The sequence below is a fragment of the Plecotus auritus genome, assembly GCF_963455305.1.
Source record: "Plecotus auritus genome assembly, chromosome: 3".
NCBI classification, from domain to species: domain Eukaryota; kingdom Metazoa; phylum Chordata; class Mammalia; order Chiroptera; family Vespertilionidae; genus Plecotus; species Plecotus auritus.
In genome coordinates, this window is record NC_137772.1 from 207,522,083 (window position 1) to 207,542,344 (window position 20,262).

The 20,262-nt window shown below is 40.0% G+C and overlaps 1 protein-coding gene across 7 annotated transcripts in view; it reads left to right on the plus strand.

The window, feature by feature from the left end:
* VEZT (vezatin, adherens junctions transmembrane protein) overlaps nt 1-20,262 on the plus strand; it is a 76,776-nt gene that overhangs the window by 27,062 nt on the left and 29,452 nt on the right. For 2 of the 7 annotated variants that reach the window (XM_080661182.1, XM_080661186.1), the window contains exons 2-6: nt 1,558-1,692; nt 7,613-7,699; nt 11,623-11,798; nt 16,461-16,736; nt 19,391-19,540. In XM_080661182.1, coding sequence (XP_080517308.1) covers nt 1,558-1,692; nt 7,613-7,699; nt 11,623-11,798; nt 16,461-16,736; nt 19,391-19,540 — 824 coding nt within the window. Of the gene's footprint in view, nt 1-1,557; nt 1,693-7,040; nt 7,114-7,612; nt 7,700-11,622; nt 11,799-16,460; nt 16,737-19,390; nt 19,541-20,262 lie in introns of all 7 variants that reach the window. The other 5 variants (XM_080661183.1, XM_080661187.1, XM_080661184.1 and 2 more) reach the window with 4 other exon arrangements.

Here is a 20,262-nt window from a genome sequence, read left to right on the forward strand (position 1 = left end):
TTTGGTGGGATTGGGATGATTTTTTCCCCATCTGTTCCAAAACCTGTGCTCTTTTTCACATAGCCTATATAAAGTTAAAGTATAAGTTGAGTGCTTATTATGTATCGTGTACTGTTCTAAGTGCTTTATATTTATGAACTAGGTAATGTTATTCCTTCTATCTTTAGTTGAGACAGCTGGAGCATGAAAAGATTATAAATTGCCATAGTTACCCAGCTAGTAAGAATTGGAATTTGAACCTATGGTCCAGCTCCAAAGTTTCTGTCTTTAACCACTATATTCTAATGCTTTTATTAACTACACTGTCTCTCATTTACCATATGCTTGGACATAAGCTCATCTTAGTTAACTTTATTGGAGTTTTAAGTTTTTTTATAGTGCTGGGTACTGTGTGTGTTATCTATAGTATAATAATACATATTTGTGCTTGACTGGATCAGTGAATATGATGGTATGATACAATTATAATTAATACAGTAAATCATTTCTTAATTCTTATTGCCTTCAATTAATAACTGTTTTTCACTATAAGTCTTCTTAGGAGCTATCTATAGCCAGGATTGGCTATTTTGAAGCAGTTTACTCTAATATTACAAAAATTTGGACAAAGAAATTTCTTAACAAATCTATTCATATTTCTGAATTAATTTTTCTTTGCTGATACTCAAAAATATCCATATGTTTTACTTAGAGTTTTCCCCTTTTTTGGATCCCTCTGTTAAAGTGTTTGTTGGTGTGTATTTTTTATGTTAAACTAGTGGCCCAGTGCATGAAATTCGTGCACATTAAAAGGGAACTAATTAGAAGAAATATTTTAATTGCTATTTGCCCTTTCTCTATAATAGAAGTGTCAGAGATGGAAGAAAATTAGTAAAATGTATATAAAATCTTTCTCGTGTGAGAGTTCGGGGCACGCTGCGGGACCTAGAGTTAAGTCCCTGCCCACCACCCGCACGTATTTCGAAATGCAGGAGACCCAGACCTGGCCGGCTCCACCCCCATTGGGTGAGACCCAGACCAGGCTAGCCCCACCCCCGTCAAGCCCCTCTGGGCAGGGGGCACAGCCTCTGGTCCCCCAGCCCAGCGCTGGGCAGGGGGTGAGGCCTGAGGTCCCGTCAAGCCCCGCCGGGTGAGGGGCATGGCCTGAGGTCCCCCGTCAAGCCCAGCGCCCCCCCCAACCCACAGTGTCACGTCTGCACTGAACTGGGATGTACACAGGCAGTGTCACATCCCTAGCCAGGGATGCAGGCAGGCAGCTTCACTTCAGCGCTGGGCGGGGACGCACACAGGCAGCGTGACGTTAGTGCTGGGGGTGGAAGTCCCTGCCCCCGTCCCCGCCTATAGACTGGTCATGACTGGGACGTTGTAACAGACAAATTAGCATATTACCTATTTATATGTATAGATGGTATTGTGACATAATTCACTTTTTTATAGATTAAACCTTAAAGAATTTGGGCATACTGGTAATGATAGTGACATTGGGTATTGAATTTGGCCTCTAAAACTTGAAATAATAATGATCTTGATATATGTTTTATTTGATGTCTCTTTCAGAATTCTCCACTTTACCAGTACTTACAGGATCTGGGGCACACAGACTTTGAAACATGTTCTTCCCTGTCACCAAAAGCAGAAAAATGCACAGTGGCAGAGGGACAACAAAGGTCTCCTACAAGAGCCCTGCCAAAAGTAAGGAAGCATGCTCTTTCTCCATGACTTAATCTTTTGTTCTTTGCCTTATAAAAAACAAAAACAAAAACACCTTGTCCTCCCCCACACTGGTAAGACTTTATTTTTTATTTCATCAGTAGTACAAAACTGCCTGTTTAGATAAACATGAATCCTTACTGTTTCAGACTATCTCGTGGGTAATTTGTATAGTAAGTGGAAATGAATATGGTTGAGGATCAAAATATATTATTTATTAAAAATAATGAAGTTATCTGGAGAGGACCAGAAAAATATACAAAACATTAATGAGAACCCAACTACTAGGGCTGTTATATTAACTGGAAATATTTTTTCTTTAAATGTGTTTTTTAAGAGCACAAATTATAAGAAAATAAATTGATAAGGTATTTCATAAACAGTTTCAAGGATATGTGATGGAATGAGTGTACTTACCTTAATTTCTAATGCTTTTTATGTTTGCAGTATTATATATTTTTATATTATACACTAGAGACCCAGTGCACGAAATTCATGCACGGGGTGGGGGGGTGTCCCTTAGCCCAGCCTGCCCCCTCTCCAATCTGGGACCCCTCTAGGGATGTCCGACTACACGTTTAGGCCCGATGCTACCGGGATTGGGCCTAAACGGGCAGTCGGACATCCCTCTCACAATGCAGGACTGCTGGCTCCCAACTGCTCACCTGCCTGCCTTCCTGATTGCCCCTAACTGCTTCTGCCTGCCATCCTGATCACCCCCTAACCACTCCCCTGTCAGCCTGATAGATGCCTAACTGCTCCCCTGCCAGCCTCTTTGCCCCTAACTGCCTTCCCCTGCAGGCCTGGTCACCCCTAACTGCCCTCCCCTCAGGCCTGGTACCCCCCCAACTGCCCTTCCCTGCAAACCCAGGCACCCCCAACTTTCCTCCTCTGCCGCCCGGGTCATCCCTAACTGCCCTCCCCAGCAGGCTTGATCGCCCCCAACTGCCCTCCCTTGCAGACCTGGTCCCTCCCAACTGCCCTCCCCTGCTGGCCTGATCACCCACAACTGCCCTCCCTTGCAGGCCTGGTTCCTCCCAACTGTCCTCCCCTGCTGGCCATCTTGTGGTGGCCATCTTGTGTACACATGGGGGCAGGATCTTTGACCACATGGGGGCAGCCATCTTGTGTGTTGGAGTGATGGTCAATCTGCATATTACTCTTTTATTAGATAGGATAGAGGCATGGTGCATGGGTGGGGGCCAGCTGGTTTGCCCTGAAGGGTGTCCTGAATCAGGATGGGGGTTCCCTTGGGGTGTGGGGTGGCCTGAGTGACGGAGCCTGTGGGGGGCCTGTGGTGGTTTGCAGGCTGGCCACGCCCCCCAGCGACCCAAGCAGAAGCCCTGGGATCTGGGATTTATTTATCTCCTATAATTGAAACTTTGTAGCATTGAATGGAGGCCTGGGCCAGCAAGGGCAGGCGGAAAGCTTGGCTTCCTCCATTGCCAGGGAAACCCAAGCCTCCCTCCTGCTCTCTGTGGCTGCAGCCATCTTGATTGGGTTTATTTGCATATTCCCTCCTGATTGACTGGTGGGCGTGTAGCAGAGGTATGGTCAATTTGCATATTACTCTTGTTAGATAGGATTAGGGACCCAGTGCACAAAATTTGTGCATGGGGGGGGTGAGGGGGGTGTCCCTCAGCCCTGCCTGCACCCTCTCCAATCTGGGACCCCTCAGGCCTAAACTGGCAGTCAGACATCCCTCCCTCTCACAATCCAGGATTGCTAGCTCCTAACCACTCGCCTACCCGCCTACCTGATTGCCCCCTAACCGCTCCCCTGCCAGCCTGATTGACGCCTAAGTGCTCCCCTGCTGGCATGCTCGTCCCCAACTGCCCTCCCCTGCTGGCCCGATTGTCCCCAACTGCCTTCCCCTGCGGGGCTGAAGGGTCTAGGGGACTGAGGCTGGATGAGGCGGGGCTGAGGGGACTGGGCACCACCATCTTGTGGCTGTGAGTGCCGCCATCTTGTGAGGGTGTGGCAGTCAATTAGCATATTCACTCTTTATTGGCTGTAGGCACCGCCATCTTGTTAGAGCATGATGATCAATTAGCATATTCCCTCTTTATTATATAGGATACCTCATAGTTCCTGTACAGCATTATGAGGCTAAGATGCTAGAAGAATCTCCATAAATTATCCTATATAATAAAAGGGTAATATGCAAATTGACCAAACAGCAGAACAACTGGTTGCTATGACACACACTGACCACCAGGGGGAAGACGCTCAATGCAGGAGCTGCCCCCTGGTGGTCAGTGCACTCCCACAGGGGGAATGCCGCTCAGCCAGAAGCCGGGCAAGCACAGCAGCGGTGGCACTAGCCTCTTCGGCCTCCGAGGCAGCACTAAGGAGCAGCGAGCTGAGTGGTAAGGAGCGGTGAGCAGTTGGGCAGTAAGGAGTGAGGGCTCCCGGACTCCGAGAGGGATGTCTAACTGCCGGCTTAGGCACGGGGAGCAGGCCTAAGCCAGCAGCCAGACATCTCCAAGGGGTCCTGGACTGTGAGAGGGTGCAGGCCGGGCTGAGGGACCTCTCCCCCCACCACCCCCTAAATGCACAAATTTTCGTGCACCTGGCCTCTAGTGTTTTATAAAATTCATTAACCTAAAAATTCATTTATGTCCTTTTATTTTATTAAAATAAAAAATATTCTGTTTTTATACAAAGAATTCTAATTTAATAGAAAAATATAACCAGGTTACCTAATTTTTTGAGCATTCTAGTTTAACTATGTTTTATTACAAGATCAATTATTTTTGGGAGGTAGCTTTGAAAGTTTTCAATTACTCATTTACTCTTGGGTGATAGACGTCTTTTCTCCTGTTCTTCTTTGAAAAATCTCTAAAAGTGAAGTAACCAAGCTGGGCTCATTTGCAATAGCAGAGTAAATACCAGAGAAATTGTTTGTTTTATTATTTTGTTTTGTTTTTTTTCACTAACACCCAAAGGGTAGGAGTTAGGAGAGTTAGAGCTCACATGGTTCAGAATCAGTTTGTTAGTCCTCTGTACTTAAACCCTTCCTGCTCATTGCTCCTTTCAAATATGGATGTTCCTGGGAAGAGTTTTGAAAGGAAAACCTACAAATATATCTAATAGATTATAGATTAAAACTTGAATTTGGGATTACTTGACAAGAAAAGACAAAGAAAGGGACATGGATTAACTTGCATTGACTTGTGTGTGTTCAGGGTGTGTTTGTGTGTGTGTGTGTGTTGTTTCTTGTAGGTTTTCAGTCCTTTCATTCATGACAGGTATTTTTACATATAGAAATGTTATTAGTTTATAAATAAACTAGAGGCCCAGTGCACGAAATTTGTGGACTCGGGGCAGGGGGCGTCCCTCAGCCTGGATTGCGAGAGGGCACAGGCCAGGCCGAGGGACCCCACCGGTGTACAGCTGGGGAGGGACCACAGGAGAGTTCCATGGCATGTCCGGCCCATCTCACTCAGTCCCAATCGGCTGGACCCCAGCAGCAAGCTAACCTACCGGTCGGAGCGTCTGCCCCGTGGGAGTCAGTGCACGTCATAGTGACCGGTCGACTGGTTGACTGTCTGCCCCCTGGTGGTCAGTGTACATCATAGCAAGCGGTTGAGCGGCCTTAGCATATCATTAGCATATTATGCTTTGATTGGTTGAACGGACGACTGGATGACCGGACACTTAGCATATTAGGCTTTCATTATATAGGATAAAACGAGGATTTAAAATTTCATTCACTCAGAAATTGTGGAACAGTAAAAAGCATAGCCAGAGGTTGTTTTTCAAAATTACCACATGTCTAGAAAGTTTGTTTAGTCTTCACTTACACATTTCAATTATGAGCTATATTTTTCTAAAATAGTGTTTTTCTAAATTTGGGGCAACTAAATTTTAGAAATTTAATTCCTTCTCAGTGGATATATTTTTAGAATTGCCCTCAAAATTTTGTTCAAACAGTGAAGTATCAGTTATTTATTTTGTTAGAAAGCAACTTTTTTGGTATAATATGAGTTCATGATGAAACGGCCCTTAGTATTTATTGCTTTTTTAACTTTATTTTTTAATGTGATTGTAAAGTACTTACTGAGTAGTCTGTACTGGTATTCTCATCATGAATATTTATTGTCTGTATGTTTTTCTGATTTCCTGTGATTATTCTTTTTATTTTATTTTTTAAGAGTCACTGGTTTGCCTTTAATTAATTATAACCCGTAAGCTTTTAAAAATCAATCAGAAGCAAGGGTGTAGGAGAACACTTCTCTTATAAACTCATATTTAAGATTTTTCTTTGACATTAAATAGGCTCTTTATTGTTTACAAGGTTATTTCTGAAGTGCAAAGACTCCATGTTTTTCCCTATATTCCCCCATGTAATCTTGGCTGCCATAATCAGACAGACAAAAATCATGAGGACCCCCTTTTTTTGTATCTGCAATGGAAGTTTAGAATCAGGCCTCTTCTCTGCTTGATCTGTTTTCTCTGAGAGATCCCCTGTACTTTCTTGCCTTCATTGGCCACTTATGATCTATTCTCCATCTTCGCTGAGTTCCAGATCTTTGTTAGACATTCCCACCTACCTGTGCCCCAGGAAACTCAGATTCAACATGTCTAAACAGAGTTTTCCTGAGCTCCCCACAAACAAACAAAAATTTTTTTTTATAATTCCAAATTGTACCCTCCTGGTTATCTTACAACTTCCCATCACTCCCAAGTTGATTTGGTCACAAAATGATATGTGAAGTCAGCTTTTATGTCCATAAAATCTAACCCTAATCATTACCATTTTTGCTATCCTAGTGCAAGCCTATGTCATTATTTAGCTGGACTAGTCTCCTAATCATGCTCTTGGCTACAGTCATTCCCTGCCAGTACAGACTCTGAACTATTGCCAGTTATTTTTCCAAAATGCTGATTTTTTTTTATTTCACTTACTTGCATCAAAACCTTAGTTTGCTTCTCACAGCCTACAGGATAAGGTCTAAACTATGTGGCGTATGAGTCCAAAGTCCTTTCAAACACATCTCAGTGTACCTTTTTAACTTTACTACAATTCCCTTTTTCCCTTGGGTCCTAGCTGTTCCAAACTGTGCCACCAGCCACATGGCATGTTCTTCCCTGGCTCTCTCCTGTAATTATCCAGTTCCCTTGCCTGGAGTGTTCTAACTTCCTTTGTTGTTACATTTCTACTCATCTGTTAGGGCTTAATTCCAGTGTTAGCTCCCCTTGGCCTCTTCTTTTCCCACATTTTTCACACTTTACATTGGTTTGTAATTATTTGTACTGTCTCTTCTGTATCAAGTTCTTGACAACCGTTATGTGTATTCATCTTCCTTCCCATGATTGTTTTTCAGTACCTGAGACATAGTAATCCCTCAATGAATATAAACTCTATTTGCTGGCATGCTCAGGAAATGGACTATTAAGGTATATTGAATTTGGGGAGTGATTCAATAATATGCTTTCTATTTCAATGAGACAGTTTTTCTAAAATTAAAATTTCTTCCTGCCTTAGTATTATGGAATGATCTTGGAGAACCCAGTGGTTTTCCTCTGAAACACATACCATCATCATTTTGATACAATTTATAGTGTACCGAAGATAAATGGGCTACATCAGGATGACTTCTGGTGGCTCATTAAAAGTCACATTTTCAAGTCTCATTTCAAACGTACTGAATCTGAACCTTCCATTTGGGGGCTCAGGAATATGTTTCTAACTAAAATCAAATCCAGGTGATTTTGATGTGTAAGTAAATTAGGGAACTAACAAAGAGGCTGAGACATACTGACAAAACATGCAACCTGGATGATTTTCTTCCTTACCCTGATAAAAACTGTGATTCATTAGATGTAATTATTGGAAGTTTTTCTGCTATCTGGTTGTAGTTTAATAATCCTATGTAATGTCATTCATCTCCTTCAGCGAGGCATTCTGTTAAAAGTGGCTGAAACCATCAAAAGTTGGATTTTTTCTCATTGCAATAAGAAAGATGATTTACTTCACAAATTGGTGAGTGTTCATTTTACTTTCTTTGTCAATATTCAGGGCTCCAGCTTATTAGTGAGAAAATTGATAAATCAGAATTTGTCTTGCTACTAATTTGGGCAGTGACTGATTAATTTTTATTAGAAATTCTGGGCAGTTTCGCAAAAGGAGATTTTCCACTTCATGAACTGTTAAATAAAGTTGTTTGTGTCACCTAAGAAAGAATAAGAAAGAAAAAGTTAACTCTTCAATAATTTGCATTTGGGCTCTGTATTATTTCATAGTTCTAAGAGGTTATTAGTCACTTACTTAGAAAGAATATTCTTGGTAGTTATTGAAACCTTATTTGTTAGAGTACTATTTTCCACTGCCATCTTCCTCCATTGACAGATACTTCTCTCAGTAATGAAGGGATTAGGAATATATATCCATTAGTGGGATCTTCTCCTTTTTCATTAGGAACTTAATTGTCTTTATCCTTATCCCACAATCAATGATTATAAAGTTTAGGCAAAATCAAAAGTGGTTCCTCCCTAATTTATTTAAATAATCTGACAACTTCAGATTATTTTATTTTATGAATTTATTTACCATTGTTTGACAACTTCATATGTAAAATTTAGTCTCCAGGACTGATAAATCACAGAATTTTCCAAAGACTTGGAATAGTCAACATTGACAGTCTTTGTGATTCCTGTGAGGCTTGCTTTTTTTTCTTCTCTCTGCTGTAATATGTCTGTTGCTTGACCTCTTTTCCCCCAAGAAGGAGTACCTCAAGTTTTTATATCCTAACAATACAAAATTTAAGTTATGAAGTTCTTCTCCTGGCTCTCAGTAGGAGAAATCAGGTTACAAGTAAGCAGACTTTCAGGATCCTCTGCTGGCCTATGACCCTAAGATAATAATAATCCTAATATATAAAAACCCTTGGTCGTAACGTCCGGTAACGACCGAGGCTCAACCAACCGGAAGTCAGTCCTGCAGTCAGCACTGGGTTGCTGCTTCCGCTGCAGGTGCGGTGCCCCAAAACTGACTGCTGAGGGAGCTGCAAATCAGGGCCAGAGAGAGGCCTGAAGAGAGAAGCAGGAACTGATCTGTTGCTTCTGTGGCAGCTTTTGGTCAGGATTTGCCTCTCTCTTTCTCTCCCAGTCTGGCCAGCAGCTGTGCCTCCATTTCTCCAGGCCTCCACTGGGGCTGCTGATCAGCCCCACCTTTCTAATCAGGCCCCATTGATAGGCCCAGAGATGCTAACTGGCATAGAAACTAACCAATCAGAACCAAATCTGGGTGAAGTGTGAGGAGCCAATGGTTGCCTAGGAGGCGGAGCTATTGACACTGGCATAGAAACCGACCAATTAGAACCAAATTGGCCTGCAGGGGAGGGCAGTTGGGGTCGAGATCAGGCAGGCAGAGGCAGTTGGGGGCAAGATCAGGCCAGCAGGGGAGAGCAGTTGGAGGCGAGATCAGGCCGGCAGGGGAGGGCAGTTAGGGGCGATCAGGCAGGCAGGCAGAGGCAGTTAGGGGCAATCAGGCAGGCAGGCAGAGGGGTTAGGGGCAATCAGGCAGGCAGGTAAGTGTTTAGGAGCCAGTAGTCCCAGATTGCCAGAGGGATGTCCGACTGCCGGTTTAGGCCCAATCCCCTGAGGGGTCCCCAATTGGAGAGGGTACAGGCTAGGGCCGCTAGGCTAAGGGAACCCCCCCTCTGTGCACGAATTTCATACACTGGGCCACTAGTTATTCTTATAAATTATCATTTATAAAAAAATGTTTACAAAATGCTTTCACATTTTGATTTGGCAGTCTAAACACTGTAAGGTTTGGTGCATTCACCAGCTGGAAATCCTGAGGTTCAGACCACTCAGTTTGATTTAAGAATACTGATTAAGTGAATTATTCAAGAATCAGCTAGAAAGTGATAGAGTCAGAATTTGTATTCCAATCTCCTGGTTTCTAAGCCCAGGCTCTGTACTATAATGCACTACCTCTCTAGCTTGAGTATTATTATGTTTTGACTGACTAAAATTACTTTTTTAGCAATCCAAAAGGGCAAGTTCTCTGTTCAGGGTTTCATCTTTATAGGTGTGTTGAGAAGGTCAATGAAGTATCTTGTCATCTACGTAGAATACCATCTCTATCCAGGTGGAGCCATCCTCATTCTTCAATGATACTAGGACTGTGATAAGGTACATGGATCCATATACATTTTCTGTGGTTTAATCATAGTCTGTATAGTCCTGATCTTTTCATTCTTGGTTCTTTGTCACTGGCCACATATTTTATGTTTTCTTCTTAGAGTATTAAAAAAAAAATGCCTTTATAGCAACTGTGATGATAGTGATATTAGCACTTTTAAAGCACTTTTTAGCCTATAAAGTGCTTTCATGTGTTATCTTATTTTATCCTCATCAGCTTTATGAAATAGCATTATATATTTAAAAGTGTGTAAGATCATTGAAGTGTATTGATACATGAATAAGTTCCCTTCTCTATCAGTAGAGGCAGAAATAGAAATCTCTTTTATTCTTTTAGCTGTGCTTTGCATCCCTTGCATTCCATCCAAGCAGAAATCTTCCTAAGTTACCTTCTCATGACATTTTTCTATTTAGATCCTTAAAATTATTCCTATTTTCTGTCATTTCAAATCCAATTAATCACTTCAGCATAAAAGCGTCTGCATAAGTTGGCATTAATCTGCCTTTCCAGCTTTATCCACCTTTATTTTCGTCAACCAAACCAGTCTTCCTTTTCCTTTATTCCATACCTATAATTGTGCTATTATACTGTGGTGGAATTCCTTCCATTTTTCTCTCTATTATCAGAATCTTTTCAATTAACAGTCCTAGCTCATCTTCCAGGCCTTTCCCAGAAACTTCAGCCCATTGATCTCTTTATTTTCTGCAACAACCTAGTAATGATTATCTATGCTGTGATCTGTAAGTTTTTGTATATTATGTATGCTTTTCTTTATTGTATTTTAACACTACCATGGAGAGGAGGAGATTGTACATCACAGGATTACTGTGAAAATTAACCTATCTGCTGTAACATTCCTAACTTGTCTCTTACCTCTACCATGAACACTCTGTATAAAATTAGTATTGATAACTTGCAGTTCTACAGAAGCTTTTCTGTCTCATCTGACTCTTCCAAATCTTACATCTGGTCAGTTCTTACTCTTAGGTTAAGACTTAGCTCAGGCATAACCTCTTGTACTTTCTCTGACTTCATTGCAAGTTTTGGTACCTTTTCATAATACCCTTGGTATACATCATTGCACTTCTTTGCACATTATGTTGTAACTGTGTACTTTTTAGTCCTTCATTAAACTATGAACTCTTTATGAGTAGAGACTTAAATGTCTTGTTCTTGGTATCAAGCATGGTGCTTGATAAGTATCTTTCTTGATAGATGGATAGAAGGAAAGGAGAGAGGAATAAATGAGCTGGTATATGTGAAAGCATTTTGCAAACTATAAATGCTATGCACATGTTAGTGTGGTTTTATATTACATTCCTTAATGATGTATTTTTAATATCTGAATGTCTATTTTTATAAGGCCTTTATCCTGCTGATGTAATTCTTAGATACCGGCTATACTGTTACAGACAGCATCTTATGTTACAGAATTATATTTTCCATGTGTGTTCTAGCAATTTAATTAACTGGGCTTGACTAGACAGGTTTATTAATCTGTAGTTCACATCTTTTTATTAAAAATTTATATTTCACATCTGGTGGCCCAATAATATCCACCTCAGTCTTTATTATTTCATATTTACAGTCGGGGGAAAAACACCCCCCAACAGTAGATTGGACTGTTGTTTCTTCTTCTTGGAGTTTATACTGAAAATAAGTATCTCTAAATTTTATTAGTACTTTAGGAGCTTAGCATTTAATGCAAAATTATGTATGCATTAATACCTCTCTTCCGGTCTTTTAATGGCAAGGATATTGGATTCCGACTCGACTCACTACATACCATCCTGCAACAGGAAGTCCTGTTACAAGAGGATGTGGAGCTAATTGAGCTACTTGATCCCAGTATCCTGTCTGCAGGGCAACCTCAACAACAGGAAAATGGACACCTTCCAACACTTCGCTCCCTGGCAACCCCTAATATTTGGTAATGTTCAGAAAACATCTATCCTTTGCTCACATACTATATAGAGTATTCAGAGGAAATCCATCATGATGCTCCCCATTGTAAAGGCATAATAAACATCCCATACATTGTAGCATTGTAATTAATGATATGCAAAGGTTTTTTAAAAGACCTTTCTAAAGTGAATACTATTTAAAATGAAGCTGGAAACAAATCCACTTTCAACTCACTATAATTAGTTCTGTATTTTTTTTTTTAAATATATTTTATTGATTTTTTACAGAAAGGAAGAGAGAGGGATAGAGAGTTAGAAACATCGATGAGAGAGAGACATCGATCAGCTGCCTCCTGCACGCCCCCTACTGGGGATGTGCCCGCAACCCAGGTACATGCCCTTGACCGGAATCGAACCTGGGACCCTTCAGTCCACAGGCTGACTCTATCCACTGAGCCAAACCGGTTAGGGCTAGTTCTGTATTTTAATAGCCCACATATATTTATGACATGTGCCAAAAAGAATCTGTCTTACCCACATGTGCATGCAGGCCTCGCTGGTTCTTTATGTTTCTTTATATTTAATAGAATATATCATAATCACATTGTAAAGACAACGAGGGTAGGTTGGGGCATGGAGGTAAATGATCACCTCTTGCTTTATTGGCTGAGAAGAGATCATAAGGAACATAGTCTAATGATTTACACTATTCTAAAACTTCTCAACCACTTCAAATATTTGGATTTAATGAAGAAGTCCCAGGATAATCTGTTTAAGAAAAGGAAAGAGGAATGGTAAGAAGGGATTATATATAAATAACTGTTAATATCCTCTTCCTGTTAAAATATGAATTTATTAAATGAACTGAATCATTGTTCCAACTGTTTAAGTTATACAGGCAATTACATTCATTAGCTTTAGTGTGCTGAATTTATCTGTCTTTTCTGTCACACTGGCAGCTAGCTGCTTCATATTCTAACATAGCAAAGTACGATGTTTTCCAAACCTGTATCACTCAGATATCATCATGATGAAGTAAAGCATCTTATCCTTTAAAAAAAAAAAAAGGAAGAACTTAAGGGACTGCTACAAGGAACCATAGGTTTTAAGAATTTTACTTTCAAGTTTTCTTTAGCAACAAATATGATTAAGAAACCACGTATATGCATGCATATGAGCATAACCAATGGACACAGACGGTGGGGGGCGGGCGAAGGTGAGGGCATGTGCTGGCGGGTTCTTTAAACAATAAAGAATTAAATTTAAAAAAAGAAAAGGAACTATGAGTCGAAAAGAAACTATGAGTCTGTAAATACTTGTAGACTTTTCTATTAATACATACAAATAGATAATGAGAGTTGACTCTATGATATTACCAGTATCATCTAAAAGTAAAGGATTCCAAGGGAAATTAGGGCAGGCAAATGTTTAATAAGCACTCTTAATGAGATTTTTTTGTTGTTTGACTATCTTCAAGTACTGTTTTTCAGACACAGCTCCCCTATATTTACCTTTTTATTATAAACTAGAGGCCCGGTGCCCAAAATTCATGCACGGGGTGGGGTGTCCCTCAGCCCAGCCTGCACCCTCTCCAATCTGGGACCCCTCGAGGGATGTCCGACTGCCTGTTTAGGCCCCATCCTACTGGGATCGGGCCTAAACGGGCAGTCGGACATCCCTCTCACAATCCAGGACTGCTGGCTCTCAACTGCTCGCCTGCCTACCTTCCTGATTGCCCCTAACCGCTTCTGCCTGCCAGCCTGATCACCCCCTAACCACTCCCCTGCCAGCCTGTTTGCCCCTAACTGCCCTTCCCTACAGGCCTGGTCACCCCTAACTGTCCTCCCCTGCAGGCCTGGTCACCCCTAACTGCCCTCCCATGCAGGCCTAGTCCCCCCCAACTGCTCTCCCCTGCAGGCCTGGTTCCCCCCCAACTGCCCTTCCCTGCAGGCCCGGTCACTCCCAATTTCCCTCCTCTGCTGGCCTGGTCACCCCTAACTGCCCTCCCTTGCAGACCTGGTCCCTCCCAACTGCCCTCCCTTGCAGACCTGGTCCCTCCCAACTGCCCTCCCCTGTTGGCCATCTTGTGGCAGCCGCCTTGTGTCCACATGGGGGCAGCCATCTTGTGTATTGGAGTGATGGTCAATTTGCATATTACTCTTTTATTAGCTAGGATAGAGGCCTGGTGCACGGGTGGGGGCTGGCTGGTTTGCCCTGAAGGGTGTCCCGGATCAATGTGGGGGTTCCCTTGGGGCGTGGGGTGGCCTGGGCGAGGGGCCTGTGGTGGTTTGCAGGCCGGCCATGCCCCCCAGTGACCCAAGTAGAGGCCCTGGTATCTGGGATTTATTTATCTTCTATAATTGAAACTTTGTAGCCTTGAGCAGAGCTAAGCCTCCTGCTTGCTCCGTGGCCACAGCCATTTTTGTTGGGATTTATTTATCTTCTATAATTGAAACTTTGTAGCCTTAGCGGAGGCCTCGGCCGGCCAGGATGTGTGGGAAACTTGGCTTTCTCCATTGCCAGGGAAACCCAAGCCTCCTGCTTGCTCCCCGGGTGCATCCATCTTGGTTGGGTTAATTTGCATACTTGCCCCTGATTGGCTGGTGGGTGTGGCGTGTGGGTATAGCAGGGGTACGGTCAATTTGCATATTACTCTTTTATTAGATAGGATACACATTTTCATCAAAACCTTCATTGCTTAGCCCTAGCTGGTTTGGCTCAGTGGATAGAGCGTCAGCCTGCAGACTGAAGGGTCCCAGGTTCGATTCTAGTCAAGGGCACATGCCTGGATTGCAGGCTCGATCCCCAGTGGGGGGAGAGGTAGCCAATCAATGATTCTCCTGGCTGTTTCTAACTTTCTCTCTCTCTCTCTCTCTCTCTCTCTCTCTCTCTCTCTCTCTCTCTCCCTCCCCCCCCCCTTCCTCTCTGAAATCAATAAAAATATTTAAAAAAAGAACACCTTCATTGCTTAAAAGATGTGTTTTAATCTATAGATTTATAGTTGACCTAAGCAAAAAAAGTATACACATTTTTACTTCAGTTAAAGCAGTGTAAAAACACAAAGCCTGTCCATATTATGGTCTGCTGTATAAGTGTGTGTATTCCAGATTTGTGGTGATGATTTAAAATTAGATGACTTGATTTAAAACAATTACTCATAAAGTATATATTATTTCTAATTGGAAAAATTCTTATATTTTCTTCAGATATTATATATTTACCTTCAAATACTTAAAGTCTGATTTTAGGGAAAAGGAACTCATAGTATATTTGAATATTAAAAAAGTATTTTAATATTAAATTTAGTAAAAATTAAGCTATTTTTACTTTTAAATTTATAAAATTGGATTTTTTTAATCTGTATATTTTTTTAGAGTTAAAGAGCCTGTATCTTTACAAAAAAAGTCTTGACCTAGAGGGTATATGCTAAGAGAAATAAGTCAGACAGAGAAAGACAAATACCATATGAATTCACTTATCTATGGAATCTAAAACCCAAAAGAAACAACATAGACACAGAGCACAAACTGATTGCCTGGTAGAAGGGGAGTTGGGGGACTGGATGAAAAAAATAAAGGGATTAATAAGTTCAAATTGGTAGTTATAAAATAATCACGGGGATGTAAAGTACAGCATAGGTAATATAGTCAATAATCTTGTAATAATTATGTATACTGTCAGGTGGGTATGAGACTTATTAGGGTAATACTTTGTAAATGCTATAAGTTGTCTAACCACTGTACTGCCCACGTAATCCTATATAATAAAAGGCTAATGTGCAAATTGACCAAATGGCAGAACGACAGGTCGCTATGATGCTCACTGACCACCAGGGGACAGACACTCAATGCAGGAGCTGCCCCCTGGTTGTCAGTGCACTCCCACAGGGGGAGGGCTGCTCAGCCAGAAGCCTGGTTCACAGCTGGCGAGTGTAGCAGCAGTTGTGGGAGCCTCTCCCACCTCCACAGAAGCGCAAAGGATGTCCAACTGCCAGTTTAGGCCCCTTCCCTGCAGGGAGCAGGCCAAAGCCATCATTGGGACATCCCCTGAGGGCATGAATTTTGTGTACCGGGCCTCTAGTATAAAATAATATTAAATATCAACTGTAATTGAAAAAAAATTTCTCTTAAGTCATTTCAGAAGGCACCAATTTCTTATGTCCTTTACTTAAACTTATCACTCAGGTTTTAATACCTAAGGACCATTGTCTAGTTGCTAAATATTTCAAAACTATTTCACATGATTTTTCTGGGACCTTTCATTTCACAGGCTGACACTCTATCCACTGAGCCAAACCGGCTAGGGCTTTCACATGATTTTTTTAAATATATTTTTATTGATTTCAGAGAGGAAGGAAGAGGGAGAGGGAGATAGAAACATCCACGATGAGGGAGAATCATGGATCGGCTGCCTCCTGCAAGTCCCCCACTGGGGATCAAGCCCACAACCCAGGCATGTGCCCTTGACCGGAATCGAATGTGGGACCTTTCATTTCACAGGCTGACGCTCTATCCACTGAGCCAAACCGGCTAGGGCTTTCACATGATTTTTTTTTAATGTCATTTTTTTAAGCCATATGTTACAAAGAAGCTGGAATTTTATTTTAGGAAACCCAATTTACTGATAAAGTAACTCATCTTTCTCTTTTCTAATGGGTATTGTTTTCTTTTTTTTCTTCTCTGTTATAGGGATTTCTCAGTGCTATTTGCCTTCATTAGTTTGCTTATTATGCTTCCCACTTGGTGGATTGTCTCTTCCTGGCTGGTATGGGGAGTGATTCTATTTGTTTATCTGATCATAAGAGCTTTGAGATTATGGAGGACAGCCAAACTACAAGTAACCCTAAAAAAATACAATGTCCGTTTGGAAAATGCAGCAGCAAATAGCCGAGCTTTTACTAATCTTGTGAGAAAAGCTTTACGTCTCCTTCAAGAAACTGAAGTCATTTCCAGAGGATTTACACTGTGAGTTCATTTTTTATTTTATTTTTAAATAATTCTTTTTTTATTACATAGTTAAAGTAGAATATTTACTACCTATTTTCATTTTTGTATTGCTTTTATAGGAAAAAAGTGGGTTTATCTTTAGCACTTACTAAAGTCTATTAACTGCTCACTAAAGAAATAAATGTTAGATTTAATATGTAATAAGATTCTGCTTGTCTTTTTTGAGAAACCAAAGTGCTTTGAGAATCATGATTATGTCTGTGTGTTATCTGTGATTTTATGAGATAATGTAGAAAGAGAACCTGCCATTGAACCCAGCATACAGTTACCCAATAAATGCTTGTTTCCTTTACTTCCTGTCAGATACTCTCTTTCCTCAGTTTAATTAATAGCTGACATGAATCTGACATGAATTCATTTTGAAAACTCTTGCCATGTATTAATAATATTCTTTAGGTAAATGTTAGCAGATATTATGGCACCAATATTGTCAGAATATCATGCAAGTAATGATGTTTTACATTCCCACAAGAAATTAAATATTCTCCAGTCTAGCTGTAAGTGTATTAAGCTGCAGGTTATACTGGTTATTTATTCCATTATTAAAGGAAAAGTTATATTTACTCAGCACCAGTTTATTATAGAGCAGATGTTCAAGTCCATGCCATCTGGCTCTAAAGTTTGATTGCAGTACACCAGACTGCGTGCTAAACACTAGCAGGTGATAGTTGTATTGTAGTATATATGTAATAATTTATATAACCTTTGCAATCGATAAGTGGGAGAAAATATGATGAAGTATATGGTGAAGAATAATTATTGCTCTTAATTATTGTTATATCTGGAAAAATCATGAAAAGGGGGAGAAGACCCTTTGTTAGTCATCACATCTTTTACTGTGCTCTGCTCTAGAATAGTACTGAAATGATCTTGGCATAAAAGCTGTATCTGAAAAATCATGACCAGGAAAGTAGAAGAATCTCCAGCAGTCTCCACTGTTGTGTTCTGAAACAGTATTTTAAACAATCCCAAGACATAAGAGATGTTTCATTACTTTTCTTTCTGCTCAATTCAAAATGGAACAGTCCTTGGTATTTGTTTATTTTTGTCCTTCCATTGTTCACTACTTTTTGACTGAGCAGGGCAGTTTTTAAGTTGTTTGAGTATCTAGTTTTAAAAGTTAAAAATCACACTAAGAATAAGAGTGGCTTTTCATTCTTGACTTGCACAAGACTTTACTGAGAGAACTGACTGCTTAATGGTTAAGCAAAGTGCTGTGTGTTTGTTCATTTAATGCTTAGGCATGTATAGAGGATTCTGTGCCTTTTGTCTTTGTCCACCTTTTAGAAACCATATGTATAGAATAGGCATGCAGAGCTAAATTGGGTCGGTTAGACATGATTTGCCTCCAGATTTTGACTTCTATCTATTCAGATGCAGACAGGCAGAAGAAATGTTGGAAAAAAATTGTGCTTCACTTGTCTTCCTCTAACTGGATAATTGATTGAAAAATTTTGAGCAATAATAGATCTTGAATCATAATATTTTTAGTTTTTAAAATTCATTTAGTAAATTAAATGGAGTACAAACAATAGTGCCATATGTTGAAAAAAATGAGTACTGTTTTGTTCTACCTCGGTTTGTCTGCTCTAGCAAATAATTTAACCTTCTTTGCTTCATTCCTTGATTTTAAAATAAGCCAGCAGTCATTGTCCTGTTGTTGTTGTTTTTTAATGGATTTCTAATGCCTGAATATATTTTAGTTTGATTTAACATTTTTAAAGTTTTGTGTTAGATGTCTTGTTTTACAAATTTGTGGTTATAGTGTAAAAAATTTATAAATTCCAATATTTTGTTTTGCTATTGGGAGAGGTTACTGGTTAGGTGAAAAAAAAATACTCTTATCTAATAACTATTCATAGTTTCATTTATAAAAGCATAATGTATTATATGTCATTGTTTCAAATAGATACTCCCCACTTATCTTTAGGAAAGTGCTATGAAATGTGCTTCCTCTTGAACAGTTTTGAGAGTAGCTATGCAACTACATAGTAACCTTTACTTTGCCTTTCTACTTGCATTCCCCTGTTGGCCACTGGTCCTGTTATCTTTCTACGGCTCCTACTTCATTTTGAGTAGGTAAGTGCCAGTGGCAGCAGGTGGGTAAGTCATTTTACCCTACTTTTATGAATGTACAGAATGCATTCTGTACAAGTGGCCAAAAATATGATTGATGAATATATATGAATGCATATTAAGAATGTGAAAGTGTTTATAATTAAAGCTTTTATACTTACTATAGATAAAGGTTTGGAAACTAAATATAAAGTAGTACCACTCTAGTATATTTTAGCGGGTAGAGTGTCTATATTAAAAAGTTACATATTTTTACATAAATTCCTACATTTACTATATTTCAACTATAATGTTTTTGTTTCTTCATATCAGAGGAAGCCATCACTCTGAGATTTAAATTTTTCATTTGTCTTTTTCTGGTGACTATATATGTATCAGGGAAATGGCTATTTATGAGACCTGAGTGGGGGTACTTACAAACATTTTCTAATGAAAATCATGGAAAAGGATTTTTTTCTAAACTTAATAGAATTATGGATTTAGGAAACAAAAACTTTAGGACACCTGTACAGTTGTATCACATTTTACTTTTCAAGTTTGCTTGACAGGGTCAGTGCTGCTTGCCCATTTAATAAAGCTGGACAGCATCCCAGTCAGCATCTCATCGGTCTTCGGAAAGCTGTCTACAGAACTGTAAGAGCCAACTTTCAAGCAGCAAGGCTGGCTACCCTATACATGCTGAAAAAATATCCTTTTTTGTCTAAATTTAAAAATAAGATATGTTTCCAGAGTGCTGAATATAGATATTATAGTTGCATCCTGTAAAGTTAACTCTAAACTGAAATTGCTTATTTTGAAGCTAATTTCCATCAGCACTTCTATTTTAAAACTGGAAATGCATTCCAAGGGGGAAAGGCAATAACAGACAAGAAGATAGTTCTTCTCTCGTGTGGTTCATTTTTAACAAGGAAAAAACTTGAAATCCCTCCCTTTACTGGTCCAAAGAATAAATTCAAAAGACCTGGCTTTGCTGGGCCTGGCTTTTTTAAAAATTACTGAACATGGCAAATTTGTGTCATGACATGGAAATAAACTGGCAACAGGAAATCCTTCTCCTTTCACAAAACAAAGGCCCTAGAGTCAGATCGGCAACATTTAAATTTTGGCCATATCAGTTATTGCCTGGATGACCTTAAGCAAGTTTCTTAACTCTCTGTACCTTTCTTTATTCATTTTTAAAATGTCAATACTAACACAATCTTACTGACTGTGTTTTTGTTGAAATCAAATGAGTTAGTGCATATGAAGTGCTTAGTGTCTGACACAAAGAATACATGACAATAGTCACTTAAATTTACTAAAAAAAATATTTCAATTAGTCAGGAAATAAACGTATATAATATCTTTATTTTATTTAAGGTTCATAATAAATTATGAGTAAATGGAATGCAAAGATTACTTTTGTAGG